Genomic DNA, 22902 nt, shown 5'->3' on the forward strand with positions numbered 1-22902 from the left:
GCCTCTTTAATACAATGTTTACAAGCCAGTGCATTGTCCTCAACATATTTCAAAGTCCTAAGTGCCCAAGGCGTTTCACTGACAAATCAAATAACCGCAAAATCATTTATTTCCTTCTGCCTTAGTCTAACTGCGGGAGGGTCGCGGTGGGGGGGATCAGGTCTGGATGGAAGCATCCATGAGAATGATTACTTCAATAAAAAAATTATAACCCAAATCTGCTTAGCAGTCGTACTTTTGGACAGTAATTGTTTCAAATACAGCATGACCCAGGGCTGCCTGGATTGAGTGGCGTAGAGGATGGGTTTGAAACTGCTTTCGATTTTTTCCTCCCCATTTTCCATCTCCAGATGATTAAAAGTGTGATTTGTGTGGCTTTGTTCTCTTTTGTCTTGGCTGTCCTCTTGAAGGCCTGCTCAGGTCCTAAGTTAGGCCAACAAGGGAGTGCTCAATGTGACTGAGCTAAAGTGAGTGTTGATGGAGGAGACGCGTGTAGTCCAGCTCCTTAGGGGACAGAAGTTGCATCTCTCCGAAATGACAGATTGCAGTTTCTTTTCAGTCAAAAGGTGATGGGTTTATAGTCAGTGCTGTGACACATGATCAAAATAGATCAGCCATCATGACAACAAGTAGCTCTTGCACATCAAATTCCATTGAAATTAACATCAGCGCATGTCAGCTGTGAACTTGTCCTCTTGAATGGCCATTTTGAGTTGGTTCCAGTCTCATTGATTACATGCAAGTTCATAACCAACTAGACATCGAGATATCGACCTCGATATTCGATGCCGAATAAAGAGTGGTCGATATGTGGGTTTTTTGATGGCAGATTCCTAAATTTGGTTTCCTCAGTCTTGATTACATTTATTGGTTATAACCATCTCTCACAGTGTCTGTTTTTCCCTACAGCAAGAACCCATCACACAAGGACATCAATGCAGCTCCAGGCACACCGAAGGTAAGATGGCCACCACCACGGAGCCATTTTAAATCATTATGTTCACTGATAGGCTCAGCCACAATTAATGGCAATTAGTTCTGTTTCATTGACAAAAATGTAAAAAGAGTCTCTCGTTTTGTGAGAGTGGTCACAAAACGTCTGGCTTTATTTCCTGCAGTAATTTACTTAGAGCTTTCACTGTGTCCTGACTGCTCATTCAAAAGACCTGGACATGGAAAATGATACCAATGTTTTTCAGTGTCATTGTCTTAAAAGGAGGAAGAAGCCAAGTGTATTTCCCCAATTAAATTCGCATCCACATCAATTGAATTATGTAGTGCAGTCACCATAAGATTCACTAGAGAGTTTTGATGTGCTATAAACATTTGTATTACATTCCAAGCATGGATGTTAAAGGGATAGTTGAGCCAAAATGATAATTCCGTCATAATTTCCTCACCCTTATTTTGAATATTTTGAAAATTTCATCGAATGGACAAAAACAGTTGAAACATTCTTTAAAATATCCATAAAATAAAGAAAGTTATACAGGTGAGGGTGAGTAAATGATGACAGAATTGTAATTTTTGGATGAACTTCTGCCTTCAAGCCATGATTTTGAAGGAAGAACGAATTACAGGCTGATGTGACATTGTCAGTGGAAAGTATTGCAACACATCAAGCATTTATCTTTCAGTTTATGGATTTTATGATGCCATGAACCTTTGCAAATGCCAGAAATACCCACCTCACATTCACTGAAGACATTCTACAGTCTGCCTGAAATGTATATTTGTACTTTATCTCAGAAAAATGCATATTTCTTTGTGAAGAAATGAACAAGAATGGTGATAATAATAAACCACCCTCATATGATGATCCCTCATCCAGAGGGCAAACCCTTTGGCTCTGACCTGCAGTTGGAGAGAAACTGAAAGTATGGAAAGAGCATGAGAGCCAGAAGACACAGGAGCGGGTTAGAGAACAGGCCGTGTGAGGCGTGACTGAGCATTCTATAGCTCACACTTAGTATTCCGTAGGAGTGTGTGGAAAATGAAGAGGCTAGATGGGACGGTGGTGGGGGTCCATGATTCTCCTTTAAAAGGCGGTGAGCAGCAGATCAGTCCCAGCTCGCTAGTTCTAAAGGGGATTAACCTCGGGCCGAGTTGGCCCGTCTTCACCCCTCTCTCAAGCCGCCATTGCCATAGCGACTCCATGCCAGTCTTTGCGGCTCTTAATCCAACAGGGCGAAGGCCAACAGTGGTAGGCGGCACAGTTACCATGCTAACATCTGCAGCACTGCTACTGCTTGAGCTACACGTCAGTATGCAACTTATACAAAGACAGGAATACAATTTCAGGTATTTCAAAGGAACTTGGGCTTTTTAAAAGGAATTTAAACATCTGCCAAATGATCAAATGTAAAGGTGATTTTCAAGGCATGCTGCGTAAAGGAAATTGTAATTATTATAATATAAAAGTATTATGTGATATTTATTAAACATAAATCTTTTATCAAAGATTGTACAATAAATTAGGGGTCAGTAAGATAAAAAAAAAAAAACTATTATTTTTATTCAGCAAGGATGCATTAAATTGATCAAAAGTGACACTTTTGAACTCTCTATCCATCAAATAATCCTGAAAAAATGCATTATGGTTTCCATAAAAATATTAAGCAGTACAACTGTTTTAAATGGATTATTAGGAAAATATTAGGATGATTTATAAGATTCATGTGGCACTGAAGACTGGAGTAATGAGTGCTGAAAATTCAGTTTTGCCATCAGAGGAATACAACAGAATTAATTATTAAACGGAAAACGGTTATTTAACATTTTATTTAAGTGTACACAACTTTACTGTTTTTGCTGTATTTTTGATCAATTAAATGCAAACTTGTTGAGTGTAAGAGAGTCTTTTAAAAACATTTAAAAAATCTTACTTATCCCAGACTTGTGAACAGTATGTATAACATGTGCCATTATATTACATTATTTAAAAAAAAATTTCATTATAACATATTCTTCAAGTCAGATTACCTGGTGCTAAACTTGCTGTTCATGTGTTATTTTGGGACTGTTATCATTTCTCATTGGACAATGAAACCGTTAAACATTCCACTCACTAGATACAGTAGACCTGTGTAAACACTTAGCGCTCATACTCGCTCTCTGGCACACAGCGTATTCCCTGAGCTCCAAAGGTTTTGAGATCACAAATAAATTGTTTCCTGACCTTGCGATTCAAAAGCATAAGGAGCCATGCATAATGTCTAATTTACTGTCCCCATAGAGAGAGACTTTCATCCATTTTTCACATATTAATATTAGATTATAGTTGTCAGCCGCTAAAGCAGCAACCCCTCCTCTCACTCTGATTAATCAGAGCAGATTGTAAATACAAATATTTTATAGCCGCCTCATAAAAGCAGGACGGAGATCAAGACTCTCGGGAAAGTAAGCAGTATCTCCCCTTCCCCCTTTCCTCAGTCATTTGAGAAATTAAGTCAATTAGGTTTTCAGAAGGACAGGCCTGTTACATTTTCCAGAGCACGGCGATACGTTTATAGGAGATCAAAGTGTCCTGTCATGCCGTCTGGTGTCCTGCTTTCTCTCTGTCGAAACCTCCATTACTCTAAACACTGATGTCCTGTCAACACACATAGTTTGAAGCTGAAATGGCAGTTAATGGTTATCTGTCAACAATTGTTCACATCAGTCATATTGTTTCAACACACCGGGTTTGGAGTTCTTGTGCTACACCATCAGTTCTGTGGATGACACATTTGTCTAGCGAATGGCTGCTCACCTTTTTCTCTCATTTTTTTTGTTTCTCTCTCTCTCGCTAGTCTCTCCTGTTGTCAGTGCACATCAAACGTGAGGGCGAGTCTCCAGTTGTGTCCCCGCTCTCCTCTGATGAAGCTCACCATTCTGACAGATACCAGGTGAGACGGGAAACCTCAGACAGAGGGAATCTGTCACAGGTGCAGAGTGACAGACTGTGCAGTTCTGACACTCTGAGCACAACTCCACACACAAACCGAAACTCTCCACTCTGATGCAGCCCTTCATTTCACTGGGTTTTAGCTTGTTGAGGGTGTCTCAATATGTGGGAGTTTCAAATTGAAGGGAAATCCGGGCACAAAATGTCAAAGTTGTTGCTTTACCTGAGACGTAATGAAACGTGATGACTTATAAATAACCATTACAAAAAAAAACTTATTTACCACCAGAATACTTACTGCAGGTATATTGTTACTACATTAAAATTGTAGTAACTTGCTATTTATTAGCACCAAAAAACAAAATGCAGCTAAAATGGTAAAAACATTTATAAGGTTTTTGAAGGACAACCCATATGATTTAGTTTTGGTTTTACAGTTCAAATCAACAATAACTGAATACAGTAATTTTTACACAAATTAAGTTACTATAAAGGAAACATCAATTCACATTTATAAATTAAACTAAAGGACTCCTTGAAACCTAAATACCTCCTAAAAGTCTCCTTGAAAATGTTTTATCCAGAATGTTTTAAAATAACAGAATGGAATGATGTATACAGTGGGTACGGAAAGTATTCAGACCCCCTTAAATTTTTCACTCTTTGTTCAGCTTTTCTCCTCCACAATATTCTCCATCTTATCCCAGACTGGATCTGACTGCCGGACGTATTAATACAGACTGAAATCTGCTCTGCTAATCTCCAGCCCCAGGTTTACTCAGGCTGTAATGTGTGTTCTGCTCTGATATGTAATCATCCATAGTTTAACCCTGGGCTAATCTACGCTGCCCCCGAGCCCCGGATATCATCTCTGTGCTCCAGTGTCCTTGACATGTTTGTTTTCTTCCTCCTTCCCCCTGGAGCTGTGGGTCTGTGGGACATTTTGTCCGCCATCTCTATCTCTCCCTCAACCCTAGAAGTGGGAGAATTTCTCAATTAAAACAATATCCGGACAGATCTTTGCACATTAGCTGTAAGAAGGCCCTCCTGCATGGTCCTGATAAGTTTTTCGAATTTGCCTCTAACGTCACAAAACTCAAAGTAATTAAGTACGCTGACTGATATACAGTGTTTGTCAAGAGGCCTTAAATATGTAATGACACCATTTAAAGAGGATTTTTGTAGAACTTCTCATTAACGAAGCTGCCCAAATGCCTTTATGCTAATAATGCTTTTTTCCTAAATTTCATGATTATTCCCTTCTTTTTTTTACGCAATCTGTCTGGTGTGCATGCATTGGGCCATTAACATTGTATCATCATAAAATAGACTGACTTTTAACAGCAGTGGCTCAAGAGTTTCTAAAGGGCTCTGCCTATAGGCATTATACATGAGCCGACCGTTTGTACCTGTATATATAGTTAAACTTGAATTATTTTGATAGGTGTGTATCTTTCCTGTATTTCTGTTCAATGTGACAGTCATGAAAAAACACATACATGCTGTTTTTCTATGAAAATAACATTTTATTTTGAGCATATTTGTGGGGTAACATGTTTGTTGGGCTATAAAATCTGTTACTGAATATCTGTTGCTTTTTTGTCACAAAATATAGGAAGGATCAGTCTAAAACACAGTTACACAAATCTTCATATCTTACAAGAAATGTGCAATGTTCTTAAGACAAAAAGAAATGACTGAAATAGTCTCAAACAAATACATTTCCTTTTGATTATGAACAGTTCATTGTCCCAGAAAAAGAAAACGACTGAACGAAGCATAGTTTTTAAGCCAGAAGAGTTTGTTGTTGAGACCTCTTAAAAGTCAAGTGAATCGAGCAGCACAGATCATATGCGTTATTTACATACTGCTGCGCCCCAGTGGCGACAGACGGAACTGCACAACTTGATACTTTTGACTCTGACGTGACGGTCACATGACCGGTAGAAATATGGCGGCGATGGCGGGCTGAAACGAACTAGTAAGCCTAACATTTTCAATCCTTCTTCATCCTTCGCAAATTGATTATTGAGTCTCATATTGGGGTTTTGGAGGAGAGTTATCGGGGCTTCATGCTTTAGTAAACCAAATGAGTTTGGAGAGTTGTGGCGTTTGCAATGGAAGAGGATTTGCAGAACATTGGCAAGAGAGAAGTAGGTTTGTTTACATTCAGACATCAGGGAACCGCTGCAGAATCCAGCGCAATCTAGTGAAAGCACATCATTAAAGTCCTCATAAATAAATGAGAAATACATTTGAATGACTGACAGATTTTTCTTTGTTCTTCCCCCCCTCCACCTGCAGACATTTTTACGAGTGCGAGCTAACAGGCAAACACGATTGAATGGTATGTATATTTTCTCCCTGCAACAAGAAAAGTGGTGTATTTTGATTGTTTATCTGCTGACAAATGCCTTATAAAAACGTAATTGTCATCCACTGAGTAGTGTAATGCTTTATATCATCAGTATAATGTGCAGTTAATATGGAGAACTTTACCTAGTAGGCTTCACTGTAATGTTTAAACTGTATAGTATGAATTATTATTACTGGAGAATAATAATTATTATTTTGACATCAGTAAAAAATCGCAATATTAATACAACAATGTTAAATAGTAGTAATGGTAATAAATAATAGTCTTATTAGTTTATTTTAATATTTGTTGATGTACAACAAAATGCTCATACCTGTCAAAATGAACTTCTTATAAAAACCTGACAAAAATGCCAGGTGTCAAATAGAGCAAAATTGGATTATTTGTGGATTTAATGTTGGATTCATAATGTTAGATCATTTATAATCTTTACTTGATAAAATAATACAGTTTAAGGCATTTATGTGACATTCTGCTCAGTGAGCATTACTTGAAACACTTTACATGCTCTGCAGACTCGTTTTGCTGATAAAACTGACAATGAGCCCAGTATGGTTATCTGAACCCCAACACATAGTCATTAGTCGGTGTGTGTGATGGAGCTGCCGCATCTGTGGGGAGGGTTATTGTGAGCTGGGAGCTCACTGACCCGAGGCCAGTTGTTATTCTGGGTGTTGGTAACCGTCTGGCACGAATAAGGAGCTCCTCACCTCTCAGGGTGCATCAGCCAAATGCTCATCAGCACTGGTGTCTGTCATGTGGCCTTGCCAGAAGCTTGGCATCCACGTCAACCTCAGCGTCCATGCCACATTTTGATATTAAATAACGTGGCTGTTTATTATAGGTGTTGTAGTTTGTAGTCAGTTTTGGCCAGCTGTTTTTGCACTTCCCTTGACTGTGGCACCTGCCCAAGCAGAGAATCTCCTTAACCCTTGGTTTTTTCATGTGTCAACAGTCGATGACCTCTGCTGGTGCAGGCGCTACGCCAAGGAAAGTTTCAAAAGTCCCCCAATCCCAGTGCCCAGAAGAGTGCCCCTAGCTCCTTGCTGCCTGCGGCATGGTAAGACCCCCTCCCCCCTTTATCGCAGCCGCAGGCACTGTAAGGGCAAATGGGGCTGTCTTTGTTTAAGCCCGAGCCCATATTAAAGTATATCACCTCTCGTCTGAGACGCTGTGATTTCAGAGTGAGGAAAAACTCCTGCCGTGCCTAATTAATCTGCCTTTCTTCATGCTATTTAATGATGCCCATCTCCTCCACATTACCGTCAACGTGGCCGGTGCTTCTCTCTCTTCTTCCTCTCCTGGAGGTAATGGCAGAAGCTCCCGCCTCTCCTCCTCCAGTCCCCCTCGGCCCCATTCGCAATCACAGCCACCTAAAAATTAATGTCCCCGCATGCCATTTGCAGTTAAGAAAAAGCGACAGAGACTTACGGCGCAATAGGCACTGTTCTGCTGTGTTAAATTTCTAATTATGTGCTTGGGGAGGGGAGGGGGAAGAGCGAGACAACCAGAGAGATCCGAGCCCTGGCCGTTTCGTGTCTGTCCCGATGTAACCAGGAGGAATTGGTGTTTGGATGCAAAGGTCTGATGGACAGTTCACCTCTCTATCCCTATCACGTCACTGTCGTGTTTTGCAGCTCATCTTTCTTGCCTCAGTAAAATCCATGGCTGGAGATGCCTACTAGCCTCAAGCTAAATCTGTAAAGGATCCTGATCTATGTGGGGTTTTTTATGTGAGATTAATGCTGCTCGCTCTTTCTGAATGGTGTTTTTTTTTATGGTTAGACTCTGTGTCTCTTGTGACATCCTTGGTTGTGCATATTAGCTGTTAATGTATTCAAGTTTTAATGTACATAAATCAATAAATGTAATAATTAAAATCTAAAAGTTGTTTTAATAGAATATATATTAATTACATATTTAATTTAATTCAATATTTATTATTTTATTTTAAATGTATTTATTTTTTTATTTTTTTATCGTTACCTGATATTAGATTGATTTATCATGTTATTTCTCTTTTTTTCTTGTGCTGCAGCCCGGATTGGGAAGATGAAGCGCCGGAAGCCTGAGGATGGACAGGTATGTCCACTGTGCAGCACGCCGCTGACAGGGACAGAGGAGGAAATGAGTAGGCATGTGGAACAATGTCTGTTCAAGGTAGCTCCATAAACCCAGAGATCTGGGCCTCCAACCTCCTCTAGAAGCTTTGGCTTTTCTGCCCTCACCTTTCCCTGGACATCAGCCATCTGACAAAAACACAGACACATATATAAATGTTTCTGGGAATTAGTTTCTTCTGATTACACCTATGTTGTATTCCTACATGGGTGTCCAGGGAATAGTTGAAGGATTAGCTCTTTCCTGAAGTGTTCTTCCTCCTCCTCCACTTAGATTTGGTTGGCAGTTTCGGCGTCCTGAACCTACTTTAAAGATATTCTACTATATTGTCATTAAACAGTTTCTAAAGAGGCTCAATGGAATCTGTTGTTCACACAGTCTGACTGGCTTCCCTCTTTTTAGTGGTTCAGGATGCAGCACTTGCCCTTTATATTATATAGCAGGTTCCTCTTAACCCATCTAATCCAGTAGTTCTTATGATACTAATGCACTCTTGGTGGTTGGATTCGGGTGTTCTGTTGCATGTGGTTTGATAGCTCCTAAAATTAGACATCATTAGAAGTTAGTGGATTTGAAAGCGCTGCTTTGATTTCCTCTGTTGTAGTCACACTTTGTGGTTTTTTCTTTTTATATTGAATGAACTGATTGAAGTGTTTTGGTACATGTTTGATAAGTGGTTTTGCTCTCTCAGAGGGAAGGTGCAACAGAAGAGGATTCCGCGGATGTTGAAGGAGAGAACGGAACGCGGTTTGAGGAGTACGAGTGGTGTGGACAGAAGAGGGTCCGAGCTACTACATTACTGGAAGGTGGTTTCAGAGGTAAGCATTTTATGGCATTTTCTTATGTTTTTAAAGGAATTTGTTATGCTCACCAAGGCTATGCTGATTTGAACAAAAATTTGAATCCATTTTAAAATGTATTTTATTACTGTTACTTCAGCCTGTTAGCAGCCATTTCTCCAGTCTTCAGTGTCACATGATCCTTCAGAAATGATTCTAATATAACTGATTTGGTGCTCAAGAAACATTTCTTAATGTTTAGTGATGGTTTTTTTAAATTGAAGTTTATATTCCAAGGTTGTCAAAATAACTTTCAAAGCTACAAACCACAACCTTTAAAGCTGTTTAAAAAGGGTACATACATTTCTTTCTCGATGTACCCCAAGATCAGCGTATTCAAGTGGCATGTGTGTGTTCATTTATACGCTAGACGGCTGTAGTCCAGACAAGGTGAGTTCTGGCAGGCCCTGCTCGGCCTTTAAGGAGTCAAAGGAAACACATTTAGCTGTGCAATTGACCCGCCTCACCCAGTACAGAGATGTGTGTGAGAAAAATGGGCTGCTGACCCTTGGGCTTCCCCCGCTGCAGGAATGCAATTATAGCTCCCAACCTAACTCTGCTCACCTGGGACGTTCTCTATCACATACACACACGCTCCCTAAGACCCTATTTGATGTGCTGCCACACTCATTGAAAGACTTTCAAGGGAATTCTAGTTGGTTCATAAATAATTTACCCCTTCAGATTATTTTTACACTTGGGAGGAAGTGTCAGTCATTCCTCCATACTTGAGATTTTTATCTTTTAACTTTTCTCAATGTTGGATCAGTTTTGAAAGGGGTTTATTTCTTCGGTTAAGTTTGTGGAGGTGGTGCTTTAGAGGAAGTGCTAAGTGAACGTCTCAGTTTTCCCCCTCACTGTTCGTTTCATATTTAGAAAAGGAGTTAGTCTCCTTCCTCAGCAGTCTTTTGTAAACTTCTGCGCTCTTAAATGGAAAGGCTGTTCGATCCCAAGGAGAGACCAGATTGCAAAGCTGTGTGGATTAAGAAAAGAAACAGACTTGCTCCTCTAACGCCCGGCTAGACAGACGGTGGCCCAGATCAATTCTGCATGTGAACAGAGCCATGTGTCTGTACAGAAGCTCGCCAGCCCTTTATCTTCAGCACAGGCACCGGTGTAATGGCGATAGAGGGGGGACCTGGTGAGAAGTGACTCGGTGGCCCAGGGGCCACTTGAAAGCTCCCCCCAGGATGCTCAGAAGGTGGATTTTGCCTTGAAAGCTCAGCTGAAGTCCTCAAGCGTTCAATCGGTCTGCATTGCAGAATCCCTCCAGCCCAGGGGGAGCTAGACTGGGGAGGGGGGCTTGAAAGGAGTCTTCAATGGGATAAGAGGGCTATCGTCTCTGAAGCACCAGCACCTCTCTCTCTTTGAGGACCCGGGAAGAAAGCAGAGAGGAAACGCTTTAAACCGAACAAAAAGAGCATGATAAGGGAAAAGGGAGACCGAGAGGAAGAGAGAAATCGAAGAGGATCAGTTTGTGGTGGAGGCCCGTAAGGCCTCCTGTGTCCGTGGCTTAGCAGGGCTGTTGTGCTGATGAAGAGATAGCGATGGCAGTCACAGGCAGAGATGGAGGAGATTTGGTGCAGTCGGGAAAGAAGAACAGAGGCCCGCCACTCGTCTTTGTAAAGAACCTTGAGAGATGGCAGCTTTGAGCCCCCTCCCTGGCAGGCGTACATGGTAAATGCCATCCTGATTGGGTGAACTCTGACCTGCGACACATACTGCGGAAGTCAGATAAGTGTCATGGCAACGAGGTGGAGGAGAGGCCATGTTTCATGTCCTGTTTCTCTGGGATCTCTGCTTCCCCTTTCTTAGCTGCGACATGACACACCTGTCTGGGGTGACATATGTAGATTAGCACTTAACAATCATGGCATATGTAAATCAGCTTGCAAAATGTGACCCGACAAGGAAAATGTGTTTTATGCATGTGACGACTTAACATTTAAATGGGTACAGGACTTGCTTTGAACATGACGCATTGCAAATGGCTGTTATTGTCATGCAAAGTGTTGCAGAGCAATACCGGTAAATACAGGCTACGTTGTAAGGGAGTTTTTTATTCATCCACTGTACACAGTGACGAAGAAGAGGAGTAAGCTTATGTCCTAGAGGCTGCCGGGCAAAGAGGCGGTGCGACGATGTGCATAATTTGACTGAGAGGCAGTTAGAGTGGCACTGACCTTTTCGGCACAGATTAGATTGCCTGCCAAGACCACTTAACAGTGGCCCCAGCTTTCACAATCAGACACACTTACAACATTGCTCGGGTAGTTATACACCATTCAGGTGGCCGTTTTGAAGTTGTGGTTGCCTGAGTAGGTTTGCTGTGCTTTTTTCAGTCTGGCTAGATTTCGTCAGTGTACGCACTAAAGCGGACAGTCTTCCTGTCCATGCTGAATCAATTCTGCATGACATCCTTTCTGCCCTAGTTCTAGCAAAGCATTAGCCAGGATCCATAGCCTGATCAATTGATTGAATTAACAGTGATTTTTTTTTCTTTTGGCTGCTTAAGGCCTGCCACATCTTCCTCTGGCCTGCCTGCCATTAGTGGTCACTACATTGTTTATTAGCTTTTCCCTCATTTTTCCCCTGGTGTGGCTTTCTTTGCAGCTTGTCAACAGTGCATTAATGAAATGTTTGCCATCATTTACAGATTATGGTCTTTTATTTTTGGCTGACTGTACCCTTCCACCCCTTTCAGTTGGGTCAGAGGATTGGTAGTGTTATCTATAGACCACTTACACTATTTGCAAGCTGGAATGAGGTGATGCCAAACAGAACCCACAGTTCATGTTTTAATGGAGCTGCACACTTTCCTTCCTTTCTTGCACTTCGGTGCCACTATGATTAAAGTTTGCCCATACTTAAAGGGGTCATATGATGCAATTTCAATTTTTCTTTTCTCTTTGGAGTGTTACAAGCTCTTGGTGCATAAAGAAGATCTGTAAAGTTGCAAATACTAAAGTCTCAAATCCAAAGAGATATTCTTTATAAAAGTTAAGAGTCAGCCACGGCCTCCTAAAATGGCTCATTCAAACACGCCCCCACATGGCTACGTCACAATGTGGGAAGATTTGCATAACGCCGCCCAAATGTTCACGCAAAGAAAAAAGGTGTAACATTTATTCTCGCTGTTGCCGCCGCTACCATGTGGAGACGCTGTGTGTTTCGTTGTGAAAGCGAAACTACTTTGTTTGGCCTTCCGAAAGAGGACACAGCTAGAAATCAGTGGTTAAGTTGTATTTACAACACTGTTCTAGAACAGTTCAACCCAAATATTCAGATGTGTGCGGCGCATTTTATGGAGGATGAGGACTGTTTCCTGAACCAGTAGCCTACAATGTGTCTGTGGCACAAAGGCTGTTTCAAAGTTGGGGCAGTTCCAACTTTGCAAGGACAGTCTGGCGCTTGTGACTCACAGCCTGTAAGCACGTTTTTTATATTTAAATAATTTGCCACTGACTATTCAAACGTGAGTTTTGAGCAGTGTAGAGTTTATTATTTTTTACCTTAAACCACATAAACACATTGCATTACACCAAATACACAAAATAATGTTCTTTTAGCAACGTCATATGACCCCTTTAAATTCTGTTAAACATTTCTGACCAAGATACAGTACTGTTCAAAAGTCTGGGTTTCAAAAGTTTATTTTTTTAAAGAATTCTTTCATCCAATACGGACACATTAAATTGATTAGAAACAAAAAAAAAGAAAGCAGTAAAGACAATGTTACAAAATATTTCTGTTTCAAATAAATGCTATTATTTTGAACTTTAGATTTATCAAAGAATCCTGAATGTATTACAGTTTCCAAAAAATATTAAGCAGCATAACTGTTTTGAACATTGAGAATAAAAAAATGAATGAATTAAATTTATGAAACATATTAAAATAGAAAAGTTATTTTAAATTGCAATATTTCACACTAGTACCGTTTTACTGTATTTTTGATCGAATAAAAGCAGCCTTAGTGAGCATGAGAGACTAATTTATTAACAGAATGCTTTGTTATTGTTAGTGTTATCGGTAAATGTCAATGGACAGACACTCTAAGCCAGGGGTGTCAAACTCAATTCCTGGAGGGCCAGAACCCTGCAGAGTTAGATTCAACCCTAATTAAACCCACCTGATCCAACCAATCAAGTCCATCAGACTTATTTGAAAACTACATGGTTTCTGTGTTGGAACAAAACTCTGCAGGGCTCCAGCTCTCCAGGAATTAAGTTTGACACCCCTGCTCTAAGTGCAAGGTAGTCTAATAAACAGATATGTTTAATTCTGTAAGTTATTGTTGGTAATAAAAGCAGCCTTAGTGAGCATGAGAGACTAATTTATTAACAGAATGCTTTGTCATTGTTAGTGTTATCGGTAAATGTCAATGGACAGACACTCTAAGCCAGGGGTGTCAAACTCAATTCCTGGAGGGCCAGAACCCTGCAGAGTTAGATTCAACCCTAATTAAACCCACCTGATCCAACCAATCAAGTCCATCAGACTTATTTGAAAACTACATGGTTTCTGTGTTGGAACCAAACTCTGCAGGGCTCCAGCTCTCCAGGAATTAAGTTTGACACCCCTGCTCTAAGTGCAAGGTAGTCTAATAAACAGATATGTTTAATTCTGTAAGTTATTGTTGGAAAGTAATGTAAATTTAGACTGGTGTGCACAGTTGAACCCTGATTATCTTTTTGAAGAGCTCGGATTTATGTAGCTCAGCTATGGTGCGCATATGCCTCTGCAGTCACGGAGACCAAATAAAACTTAAAAGGTCTCTTTTATTTGATCACTAAAAACCATCGGCACATTGTAAAAAAAGGGCAAGCATTTGTGATGCATTTTATCCCTACTCTGCCTCTTTTGGATCCCTTTACGGAGAAGGGGAGAGACGGATCATGGCCGCCACATCCACTTTCAGTCCTTCTCTTTTCCGTCAGTGCCTTACACTCTCCCTGAAGGTTGTACTTATCCACTCCACACTGTGAGGTAGTCATCCCGTGTCGTAGCGCTTTGAGGAACAAGAGGAAGTACCATTCTCCACTTCCATTTCCTACCTAAGCTCCTCATCCGTGACAAACCCGTTCTCCAGCAGTGCCCTGACATCCTTCCATCAGCCCCGGAGGGGCCCGGCCCGTTCCAGCCTTTCACTGCTCAATCAGACTCTGGGTCTCTGCGGGCTGCTCCCACCCTTCAGGCTGCTGCCGATCCAACCTCTTCCTAACCAGAACTGAAGGACCCAGTTAGCCAGCTGCTGGAGTTTGTCTGTGCGCTCATCACTGGATTTATAGAAGTGCCACTCAGGCTGCACACCCCAGTGCTCAGGACCTACACCCTGACAGGCACCTGACACAACTCCCATTCAGACTGTCTCTGATGGCTTCATCTGGGCCCAGAGTACCAGGCTCCTTGCTTGTCTTCAGTAATCTGGTTCTGCTCACAGCTAGAACAGGCCTTTCTAATTGGGGTTTCTCTGGCATGACAAACCTGTCCTGGATTGGGACCGTTACAGTTGGAATGACAGATTTATTGTAATGTATAATGTGTATTATTAAATGCGACAGGATTTAAACCTAAATTTAATTTACTGATGACTCTTATTCCTCTCCTCCCTCTTTTTAGGAACAGGCTTTGCCATGTGTAGCACGAAGGAGAGCCATGACAGTGATGCAGACCTGGATGTGGATGGAGATGACACACTGGAGTATGGCAAAGCCCAGTATCCTTGATTAGTCGTCTTGAGACATATTGCTCTTCAGTGGCACTGTAGTAGGCACGGAAACAGTAACTGAAATTAGATGCATTTGTTCCTTAACTCAAGGTTTCAGGTACACTGAAGCAGACATCATTCCTTGTTCTGGAGAGGACCAGGGAGAGGCCAAAGAACGTGAGGCACTGCGTGGGGCTGTTTTGAAGTAAGCTGAAATGATTTCATCACAGACTGTAAAATTACAAATAACAAATCTGTAGACTTGGCCCTTATGCTAAATTTCTGTTTTTTTGTTTTGCTTTTCTATAGTGGTGGTGTGCCGTCTAATAGAATAACACCAGAGTTCTCAAAATGGGCCAGTGATGGTGAGTTGGCCTACAAATAATTGCTGTTCTTTTGAACTTTCTGTTCATCAGAGAATCCTGAAAAATAAAATGTTTTGTGGTGTATTAAATATAGTAAATGTAATATTTTAAATCAGATTTAATATATTAACTCAAATATGTATTAAAATAGTAATGTTATTTTAAATTGTAATAACATTTCACAGTATTACTGTTTTTGCTGTGTTTTCGGTCAAATAAATGGTTAAAAAGAACAAAAAACAATAATTTGTGCAATAAGTATATTCATTTTTGTAGTTGTGCTTTAAAGTATTTAATTTGTGTGCATTCAATCGCTGATTTAAAAAAAAACTAAATTTAGCAAGCCTTTTTGTCTATATTTGAGTTAGATTGTTATAAAATGAAACGTTGCTTTTGTTGGCCCTCATTCATTATATATGTTCTGTTTGTGTCTATTTTTGTAGAAATGCCATCCACCAGTAATGGTGAGAGCAGCAAACAGGAGCCAAGCTCTTCATCTTTGTCCTCCACACCGAGGACCTGTAAAAACAGCGAGATCGAGAAGTGAGTACAAACACACACCTGTCCGTAGTGGCAGTGTGTTTGCTGGTGTATTGGGGTGAGATTAGTTTGTGTAGGGACTGCAAGATCATAAATGATGCATTTAGTGTGCTCATCTCTCCGGAGCATGCTTGATCACAGGGAGTGGCCCAGAGTATTGATCCCAGGCAGCTGAGCCTTGTCTGGGGTTGACTCGCCGCACAGCCCGGGAATGCTAATATCCCTTTAGCCATTTCCATACTACAGCTTTTCACTGCAGGAATTGTGCAATATATTGATCTCTTATTGCGAGAGGTGAAGCCAGATAAAGGGAAATTGTTGGCAACACACCTCTCAGATGCTTCAAATAAGCATGTTAATGGAAGAAAAAGTGTTCATGTGGCCTGAAACTTATACTATCTGTATTACCTACAAATGTTATTTAAAGAGAACCGTCTTGCAAATAAAAGTGTACCATCAAACAACAAGGGGGCACAGAGAAAGTGAGATGAATCCTTGCACTCCACTGAGAGAGAAAACAAGATGGAGGGGGTGTAGCAGGCAGCCTCCAGCCGCAGATAAATTTGAATAACCTGAGTGGGTGAAAGGCCGGCCCCTGTAATTCCCTCATCTCTGTGTCCTCATCCATATTCCCCGACAAGTGCTCCTTCTAAACTCTCCTCCCACTTGCGTGTGTGGGGGCCCAGCCCCAGTGAATGGGTAATTGGGGTCAGAGCGCAGCTCCTGGTAGAAGAGGGGCTTATTGGCACGGTGGCGGTGCGACTGTCCTGGTTTGACCCCCCCCCCTGCTGTCTAGAGCTGGACCAGGGTTAACATGTTAGCCACAGATATACCTCACTCTGCCTACCCAACAGCGGGAACACAGCTGTCAGTCCACACGACCCGTGTCCTGTCTCTATCCTTGTTTAATCCCACTGTGCAGGGTTGTCCAAGGCAGTGCCAATTTTTAGTGTGTAGTGTGGTTAGTGATGGGCAATGATTAATTGCAACCAAAATAAAGGTTTTTGTGTAAATAATATGTGTACTGTGTATATTATGTATATATAAATACACACACATGCATGTATATATTTAAGAAAAATGTTATGTTTATATATTAAATATATTTATATGTTTTATAATATAAATTATATGATTATAATTATATACATGTAAATATTTCCAATATATATACTGTATGTGTGTCTTTATTTGTACATAATAAATATACACAGTACACACATATATTATATAAACATAGGGCTGGACGATATGGCCAAAATTTATATCACGATATATTAAAGAGCAACAACAAAAGCATGCTGCTGGAAATGGGTTTATTATTGAAAATGCAAACTGCTTGTATGCCAGCAGGAGGCGCGGTGAGAGCGGTGGAACTAGCGGTTTCTCCAGTAATGGCTGTAAACAAAGCAGCTCCGCTCATGAACGCTACTTTATCAGATAAAAATGCCATCTAAACTATTCTGAAGACAGTCGGTTCCCTTCAGAGATACATTCATATAAAACACCCGCGACGCGTTTTGATTTTGAAACGTGCAGTGCTCATGTTTATTCAACGAAGTCAAACGCCACAAATAAATCAATGTATGGGAAACACTGGTAATGTATATCGAAATATCGGAAATGTGTTTAACAATCATATCATCGTTATTGAAAAAAATTATATCGCGATACATATTGATATTGAATTATTGTCCAGCCCTATATAAACACAAACTTTTATTTTGGATGTGATTAATCGCAATTAATCATTGCCCAGCACTACTCTCAATCAGGAGATATTTTAGTTTGCATTAATTGATTAATGATTGATTTAAAAAAAATTCTGAAAAAAGAAAACATCTATTACTTTTTTCAGAAAACAAAAAAAGTCACGTGTACAAGTTGAATAAATTGTGTGACTGACAGTCTTAGCAGACTGACTTATATATATATATATATATATATATATATATATATATATATATATATATATATATATATGTATTTCAATAATATTTACTTTGATTTATACGTTTTTTTTTATATATATATTTTTGTTCATTTTAGTGTGTTAAACATACATGTTTTTGTTTTTATATAGACTTATTATATTTTACGTTTACATTTTCACCAACACAATTCTTATTTTTTAATAACGAGAACATTCCTGAGTATTTCTAAAATGCACCCCCGCAATTCATCGTCCTCTCTGTCTTGTCTCTTGTCTCATCTGAGCCTTCTTCTCTAGGGAGAGTCTTCTAGTATAGCTGAATCAAATCTGGTGCGGGCGGCCATCACAGGGCCCCATATTAAATATCAGGGGCGGATAACTAGTTAATAAGCACAGCAGACCCGAAGCAATTGATTTTTCTCGTCAGCATGTTGTAAGCACGTTCTTCTCACCCATCTCCAGTCAAGTGTGCGTCTGCGCATGACTTCATCTGTAGCGCAAGCTTGATGTCAGCTCCGGTCTGCAATTGAAGTCGCGTTTGTTAACCACGTTTATCACGACCAGCGGTTAAAAGCGTGACTTTGCACACAGTTGCTTGATAGGTTTATGACTGAGTGTGTGGAAATGAATGTTAGTGGATGATGTTATGAACACTGTGTCTCTGTCCGAGCGTGGGTGTGCAAGTAGGAGGATGAAAATGGACAGAACGGGATTCCTAAGTGGAGCTGCAGGAGCGTGACAGCTTAGATTGATTCATTGCTTTCCTCCGTAGAGACTTGCTCACTTTCGCCCTCCCTCTGAGCACCAGGCAACCGTTTAGACTAGCCGTAGCGTTGTATCGGGGGGCATTAAGTGTTTTAGCCGGCCGGGGTATGAATCACTGCAGCTGTTTGATGTCATAGAGAAGAGCGAGCAATGAGCACAACCCACCCGCCACCCGTTTTATTAGCTTAGCGCTTAGCTCCAGACGTGACACACACTCGTTTATTTAATATCGCTCGCAATATTTCTCCCAGTCTGTGCCCGTCCTCCTCGGCCCTCCGTCTGAATCTATCCATCTCTCCTCGACAGTAGAGCCCTCTCCCCTGAAGAGCACCTCTCCTTTTTCCTTTTGCTGATTTGATCAGGTATCACAGGATGTTGCGCGATATTGTCTTATGAAAGGGGCCGGGGAGATAAATCTCAATGATGATATCATTAATCAAATCCTGAGGGGTCATGAGAAGGGGGAGGGAGGTGTAGTAACTCTTTCCTAGCCGAAACACAAGGCAGTTGCTGTAGCTTTTGAATTTTAGCTTCACAAAAATTACGTACTTGTTTTTTTCTTTTCTTCATGGTGTGCGTCAAATGGATGAAGCATGCAAATTTACGGGAATGACTGTGCCATTGTTTAATTTCCAATTTCCTGAAGTGAGGGGTCTTAATCTGAGCGAGCTGTAAAGAGGCCATATAAGGAGCTGAAATCATTTCATTCCACTTTCAGCCTGAAAACAATCCCAAGCCCACTGTTTGTAAAACACATGCATTTCAATCTGCAATGAAAATGAGACTTGTCCCCTTTAGTTACAGTGATTCATTGTGGATTGTGTGTGTGTGTGTGTGTGTGTGTGTGTGTGTGTGTGTGTGTGTGTTGGAGTGAGAGGGTGAGCGTGTTACCGTGTCGTGAGTTGTGTAAATTGTATACATGTGTGTCTTCGTAAGGCAGAGGGGGCTGATGAATTCTCCAAGCTCTCCTGTGCCCAGATGGGTAATGATCTCTGGGTACAGGGGTCGCCTCTGTCCCCGCTCATTCCGCACATGATAAATGAGGAGGGCTTTGCCACCCGTGTGATTGCAGCCAAATTTCATGCTCAACTTGAAACAGCAGAATTTTTTGGTGTACCTCCACAATAGTTAAATTTTATTTTCAAATTCATTAATGATGACTTGGTTTTTCTTTTTTCTTTTTCTTTTAAACCAGCCACTTTTTTTTTACACTTTTCAACCAATAAAAAAAAGCTTTTTGATTTTAAGGATCATTCTTTTTGTAATTTAAAAAAAAATATATATATTTACGTTTTTTCCTTTTTATTTATTTATTTTAATTACAAGCTGTTGTGCTCAGCCTCTTGATTTAAAGTTTGCACTGATCCTTACTATCACAACTGAATATAAGGATTGATTGGCAGCCAAGTGACTTTATAAAGATCTCCCAGTATCTGTCTGCACTTGTAACTCATGTGTTCTCATGTCAGGCCATATAGACCTATAGATTAGACCGCCTTCTACAGTTAGGCTCGGCTCTGATGGAGACAGATGGTTAAGGGGCAGGATAATGAAATGAGAAATAGCTTCACACTCAGAGCCAGATCGTAATGACAGTGTGAGATAGCAGTGCAAGCTTCATCTACTTCCTGTTTTAACTTGTGAATTTGTTGCTTAAAAAATAAAAATATTCCCCAATAGAGAGTGATGCCTGTATAAAGCATTAGACCAGCACGTCCATCATTGGTTTTAACATCCAAATAGATTTTTTATATAATGGGTGTGCCGTTATAGACCACAGCTGTAGGTAAGTGACATTATTAGTTTGGATGTCAGTCCTCATTGTGGTTTCCTGAGTAACGTAAACTCTTAATTGAAATGACATTATTCCTTCCCTAGATGACATCATTGGCATTATTCAGCCAGCACACCGCTGCAAAGCGGAGCCGAGGCCTGTGTTTAATATGTTTAAAACTTTTTCCCACACACTCAACGGCACCTTAAAGATTTTCAGTTTTGAACTTACCTAGCCACCCCTCTCCAGGTTTTACACCTGCTTTTGTATAAAACACAGCCTGGCTCTCTCTCCCCCCAAACCATCTCTCCATCTCCGTCCACATAAAGAAAGAGTAAAACCCTTTTTTTATTACCCAGGGGAATTAAATAACTTTTAGAATGTGTTTTTTTATAAAGCACCACACAATGAATATTCATGCTGGAGCGGGTCGTGCATTACTTGGGGGAAAAGTTGTATTCTTTTGTAGGGCCAGTGACAGCATACGGGCAAGTGAACCGCAGTGATTTATGAAGCTGTTAAAGAAAAACAGCAGGCATGGAGCACGGTACACCTACTCTCCTGTCTGCTTTATAAGCATGCACGCTAATCAAGACTAAATGCTTTTTTACAAGCCGGCCACTAATAAGAAGAGATTTTAAAGCTTTATAGTCCCTGTGCTGATTGTAGGCTGTAGGGAATTGACCGTCTGGACGACTCGCTCTCCTTGGTCAAGGTCGTTGTGTTGTTGGGGGCTTTTTGAGAGAAACCTGGGTTAGGTTTAGGGTGACCTTGAGAAGATGCCTGAAGATGTCAGACTTCAGAGTTTTACTAACATCTTTATTGAGATTAAATGAAAATAAAAATTCACCCTTTGTTTTCTAAATACATGTAGATCTTATTGTGACCGATTTATCCAAGCATGTTTTTATGTGTTTTGACCTTGTAACTTTTAGGGATGCAACGATACCATTTTTTCAGAACCGATCCGATACCAGAAGTTTTGAGTATCGCCCAATTCCGATCCGATACCAGCACAGTTTTTTTTTAATCAGTGTAGAATTTCTATACTTCTGTGTGTTGACCTGATCATCACTCTTGTGTGTGTTAAACACAATCTGCTAAATATAGACAACTTAATTTTAATGAAAAATAACAAATGAGAAAATATATCATCATAATTTGACAAAAAATACTATTATAAACTAGGTTAGTGGATAATTCAGCAGCAAAAGTTATTCTAGAAAAATCATGGGTGCACAATCATTTTATAAAAACAATAAACTGAACTAAACATTTAGTGAAACAACAATATTTAGTGGGGAACTAATAAAAGTTAATAAGTGTTGGACTAAATCTGGTAAAATGTTACACATTGCTCTTTGTATTGTTGTAAAATACATTCATGAAAAACAAGCAACACAGAGTCACAGCGCGCAGCGCTCTGCATAAAAAAAGGGAAGAGATATTGCTGCGTAGTGTATTATATCTGTGTGATATTTTATTGAGCCTTTTCTTTTAACAGTTTTAAATCTCAGTTATTGTGTGCTCTTGAAGAGAGTTTCGTCATTTTGACTGTAGTAACCAAACGCGACACGCAGTTTGAATGCTGAATGGAGGATGACAGACAGACACAGCGGGGAGTTGAGTTTACGTGAACTTGACTTAAATATTCATCTATACTTCACATTAAACTATGGAACGGCTTAAAAACTCTTAATATATAGTGCACGGAAACTTTATGGTGCTTATATAATGTTTTTGTGCCTTTCGTGGGGCTTAACAATAACACAGCATAGTATATGCACAATATCGGATTTGGATCGGTCTCGTCTGACCGATACCCGATCCGGCAGAAAATGGCAGTATCGGAGCCGATACCGATCCTGAGTATCGGATCGATGCATCCCTAGTAATTTATCAAACTTCTCCAATCATTTTATCCTATAAACCCAACCTCCATCCAATCAACAGCCGATGGATTGTAAGAAGTCTCTGCCCTTATTTCTTTTTCAATATTTCTTGTTCGTGTCACAATACAGAAGAAAAGATCTGTTGCTACTTCAAGTCATCGCAACTTTAAATGAAACTGAATGTGTTAAATTCCTGGCTGCCAGATTTTAAGCTTTACTTTTCAAAGTGCCAATGATTCTTCAGCTACACTGTCATTGTTCTTCCTTTAAGTTGGCCTTATTGGAGCTGCTGAGTCCATAAATGTTTTTTTCCGTTTTAATAGCCCTTCCTTGATTTACATTCTAATACTGCCTGATTACCGAGAGGCCCATGTCCTAGTGTGTGTGGTGAGCGTGTACTCATTGTGGAGTCACACAGGCATGTAATAAATGAAGCTGTTGGAAAAGGCAGTGGAACGGCAGGCACTAATCGGGGGGATTGTGCCTAGGAGAACGCTGGCGCAACGTTAAATCAATACTGTAGATCAGTGCTCCATCTGGCTGGAAAATGAGCGGATCACCATAAACATCTCGCCAAGCACCTCGCCGCACAATCAATGGTGGCCATATTGATTTAGTTATTGCGAGTTCATATGCTGTGGACAGTGTTAAATATACATTCAGCAGCTGAGAGGCATTTGTCTGTGGAATGTTTAGTGAA

At 40.4% G+C, this 22902-nt stretch overlaps 1 protein-coding gene across 1 annotated transcript in view; it reads left to right on the plus strand.

The window, feature by feature from the left end:
- The window catches only part of LOC107599891 (E3 ubiquitin-protein ligase RNF220-like), a 137012-nt gene that overhangs the window by 108384 nt on the left and 5726 nt on the right, over positions 1 to 22902 (plus strand). Inside the window, exons 6-12 of the mRNA XM_016291609.1 lie at positions 6191 to 6233; positions 8302 to 8423; positions 9076 to 9202; positions 14846 to 14942; positions 15052 to 15138; positions 15243 to 15298; positions 15742 to 15841. Of these exons, the coding sequence (XP_016147095.1) occupies positions 6191 to 6233; positions 8302 to 8423; positions 9076 to 9202; positions 14846 to 14942; positions 15052 to 15138; positions 15243 to 15298; positions 15742 to 15841 (632 nt within the window). The remainder of the gene's footprint in view (positions 1 to 6190; positions 6234 to 8301; positions 8424 to 9075; positions 9203 to 14845; positions 14943 to 15051; positions 15139 to 15242; positions 15299 to 15741; positions 15842 to 22902) is intronic.

The sequence above is a fragment of the Sinocyclocheilus grahami genome, unplaced genomic scaffold (genome assembly GCF_001515645.1).
Source record: "Sinocyclocheilus grahami isolate Dianchi unplaced genomic scaffold, SAMN03320097.WGS_v1.1 scaffold274.1, whole genome shotgun sequence".
NCBI classification, from domain to species: domain Eukaryota; kingdom Metazoa; phylum Chordata; class Actinopteri; order Cypriniformes; family Cyprinidae; genus Sinocyclocheilus; species Sinocyclocheilus grahami.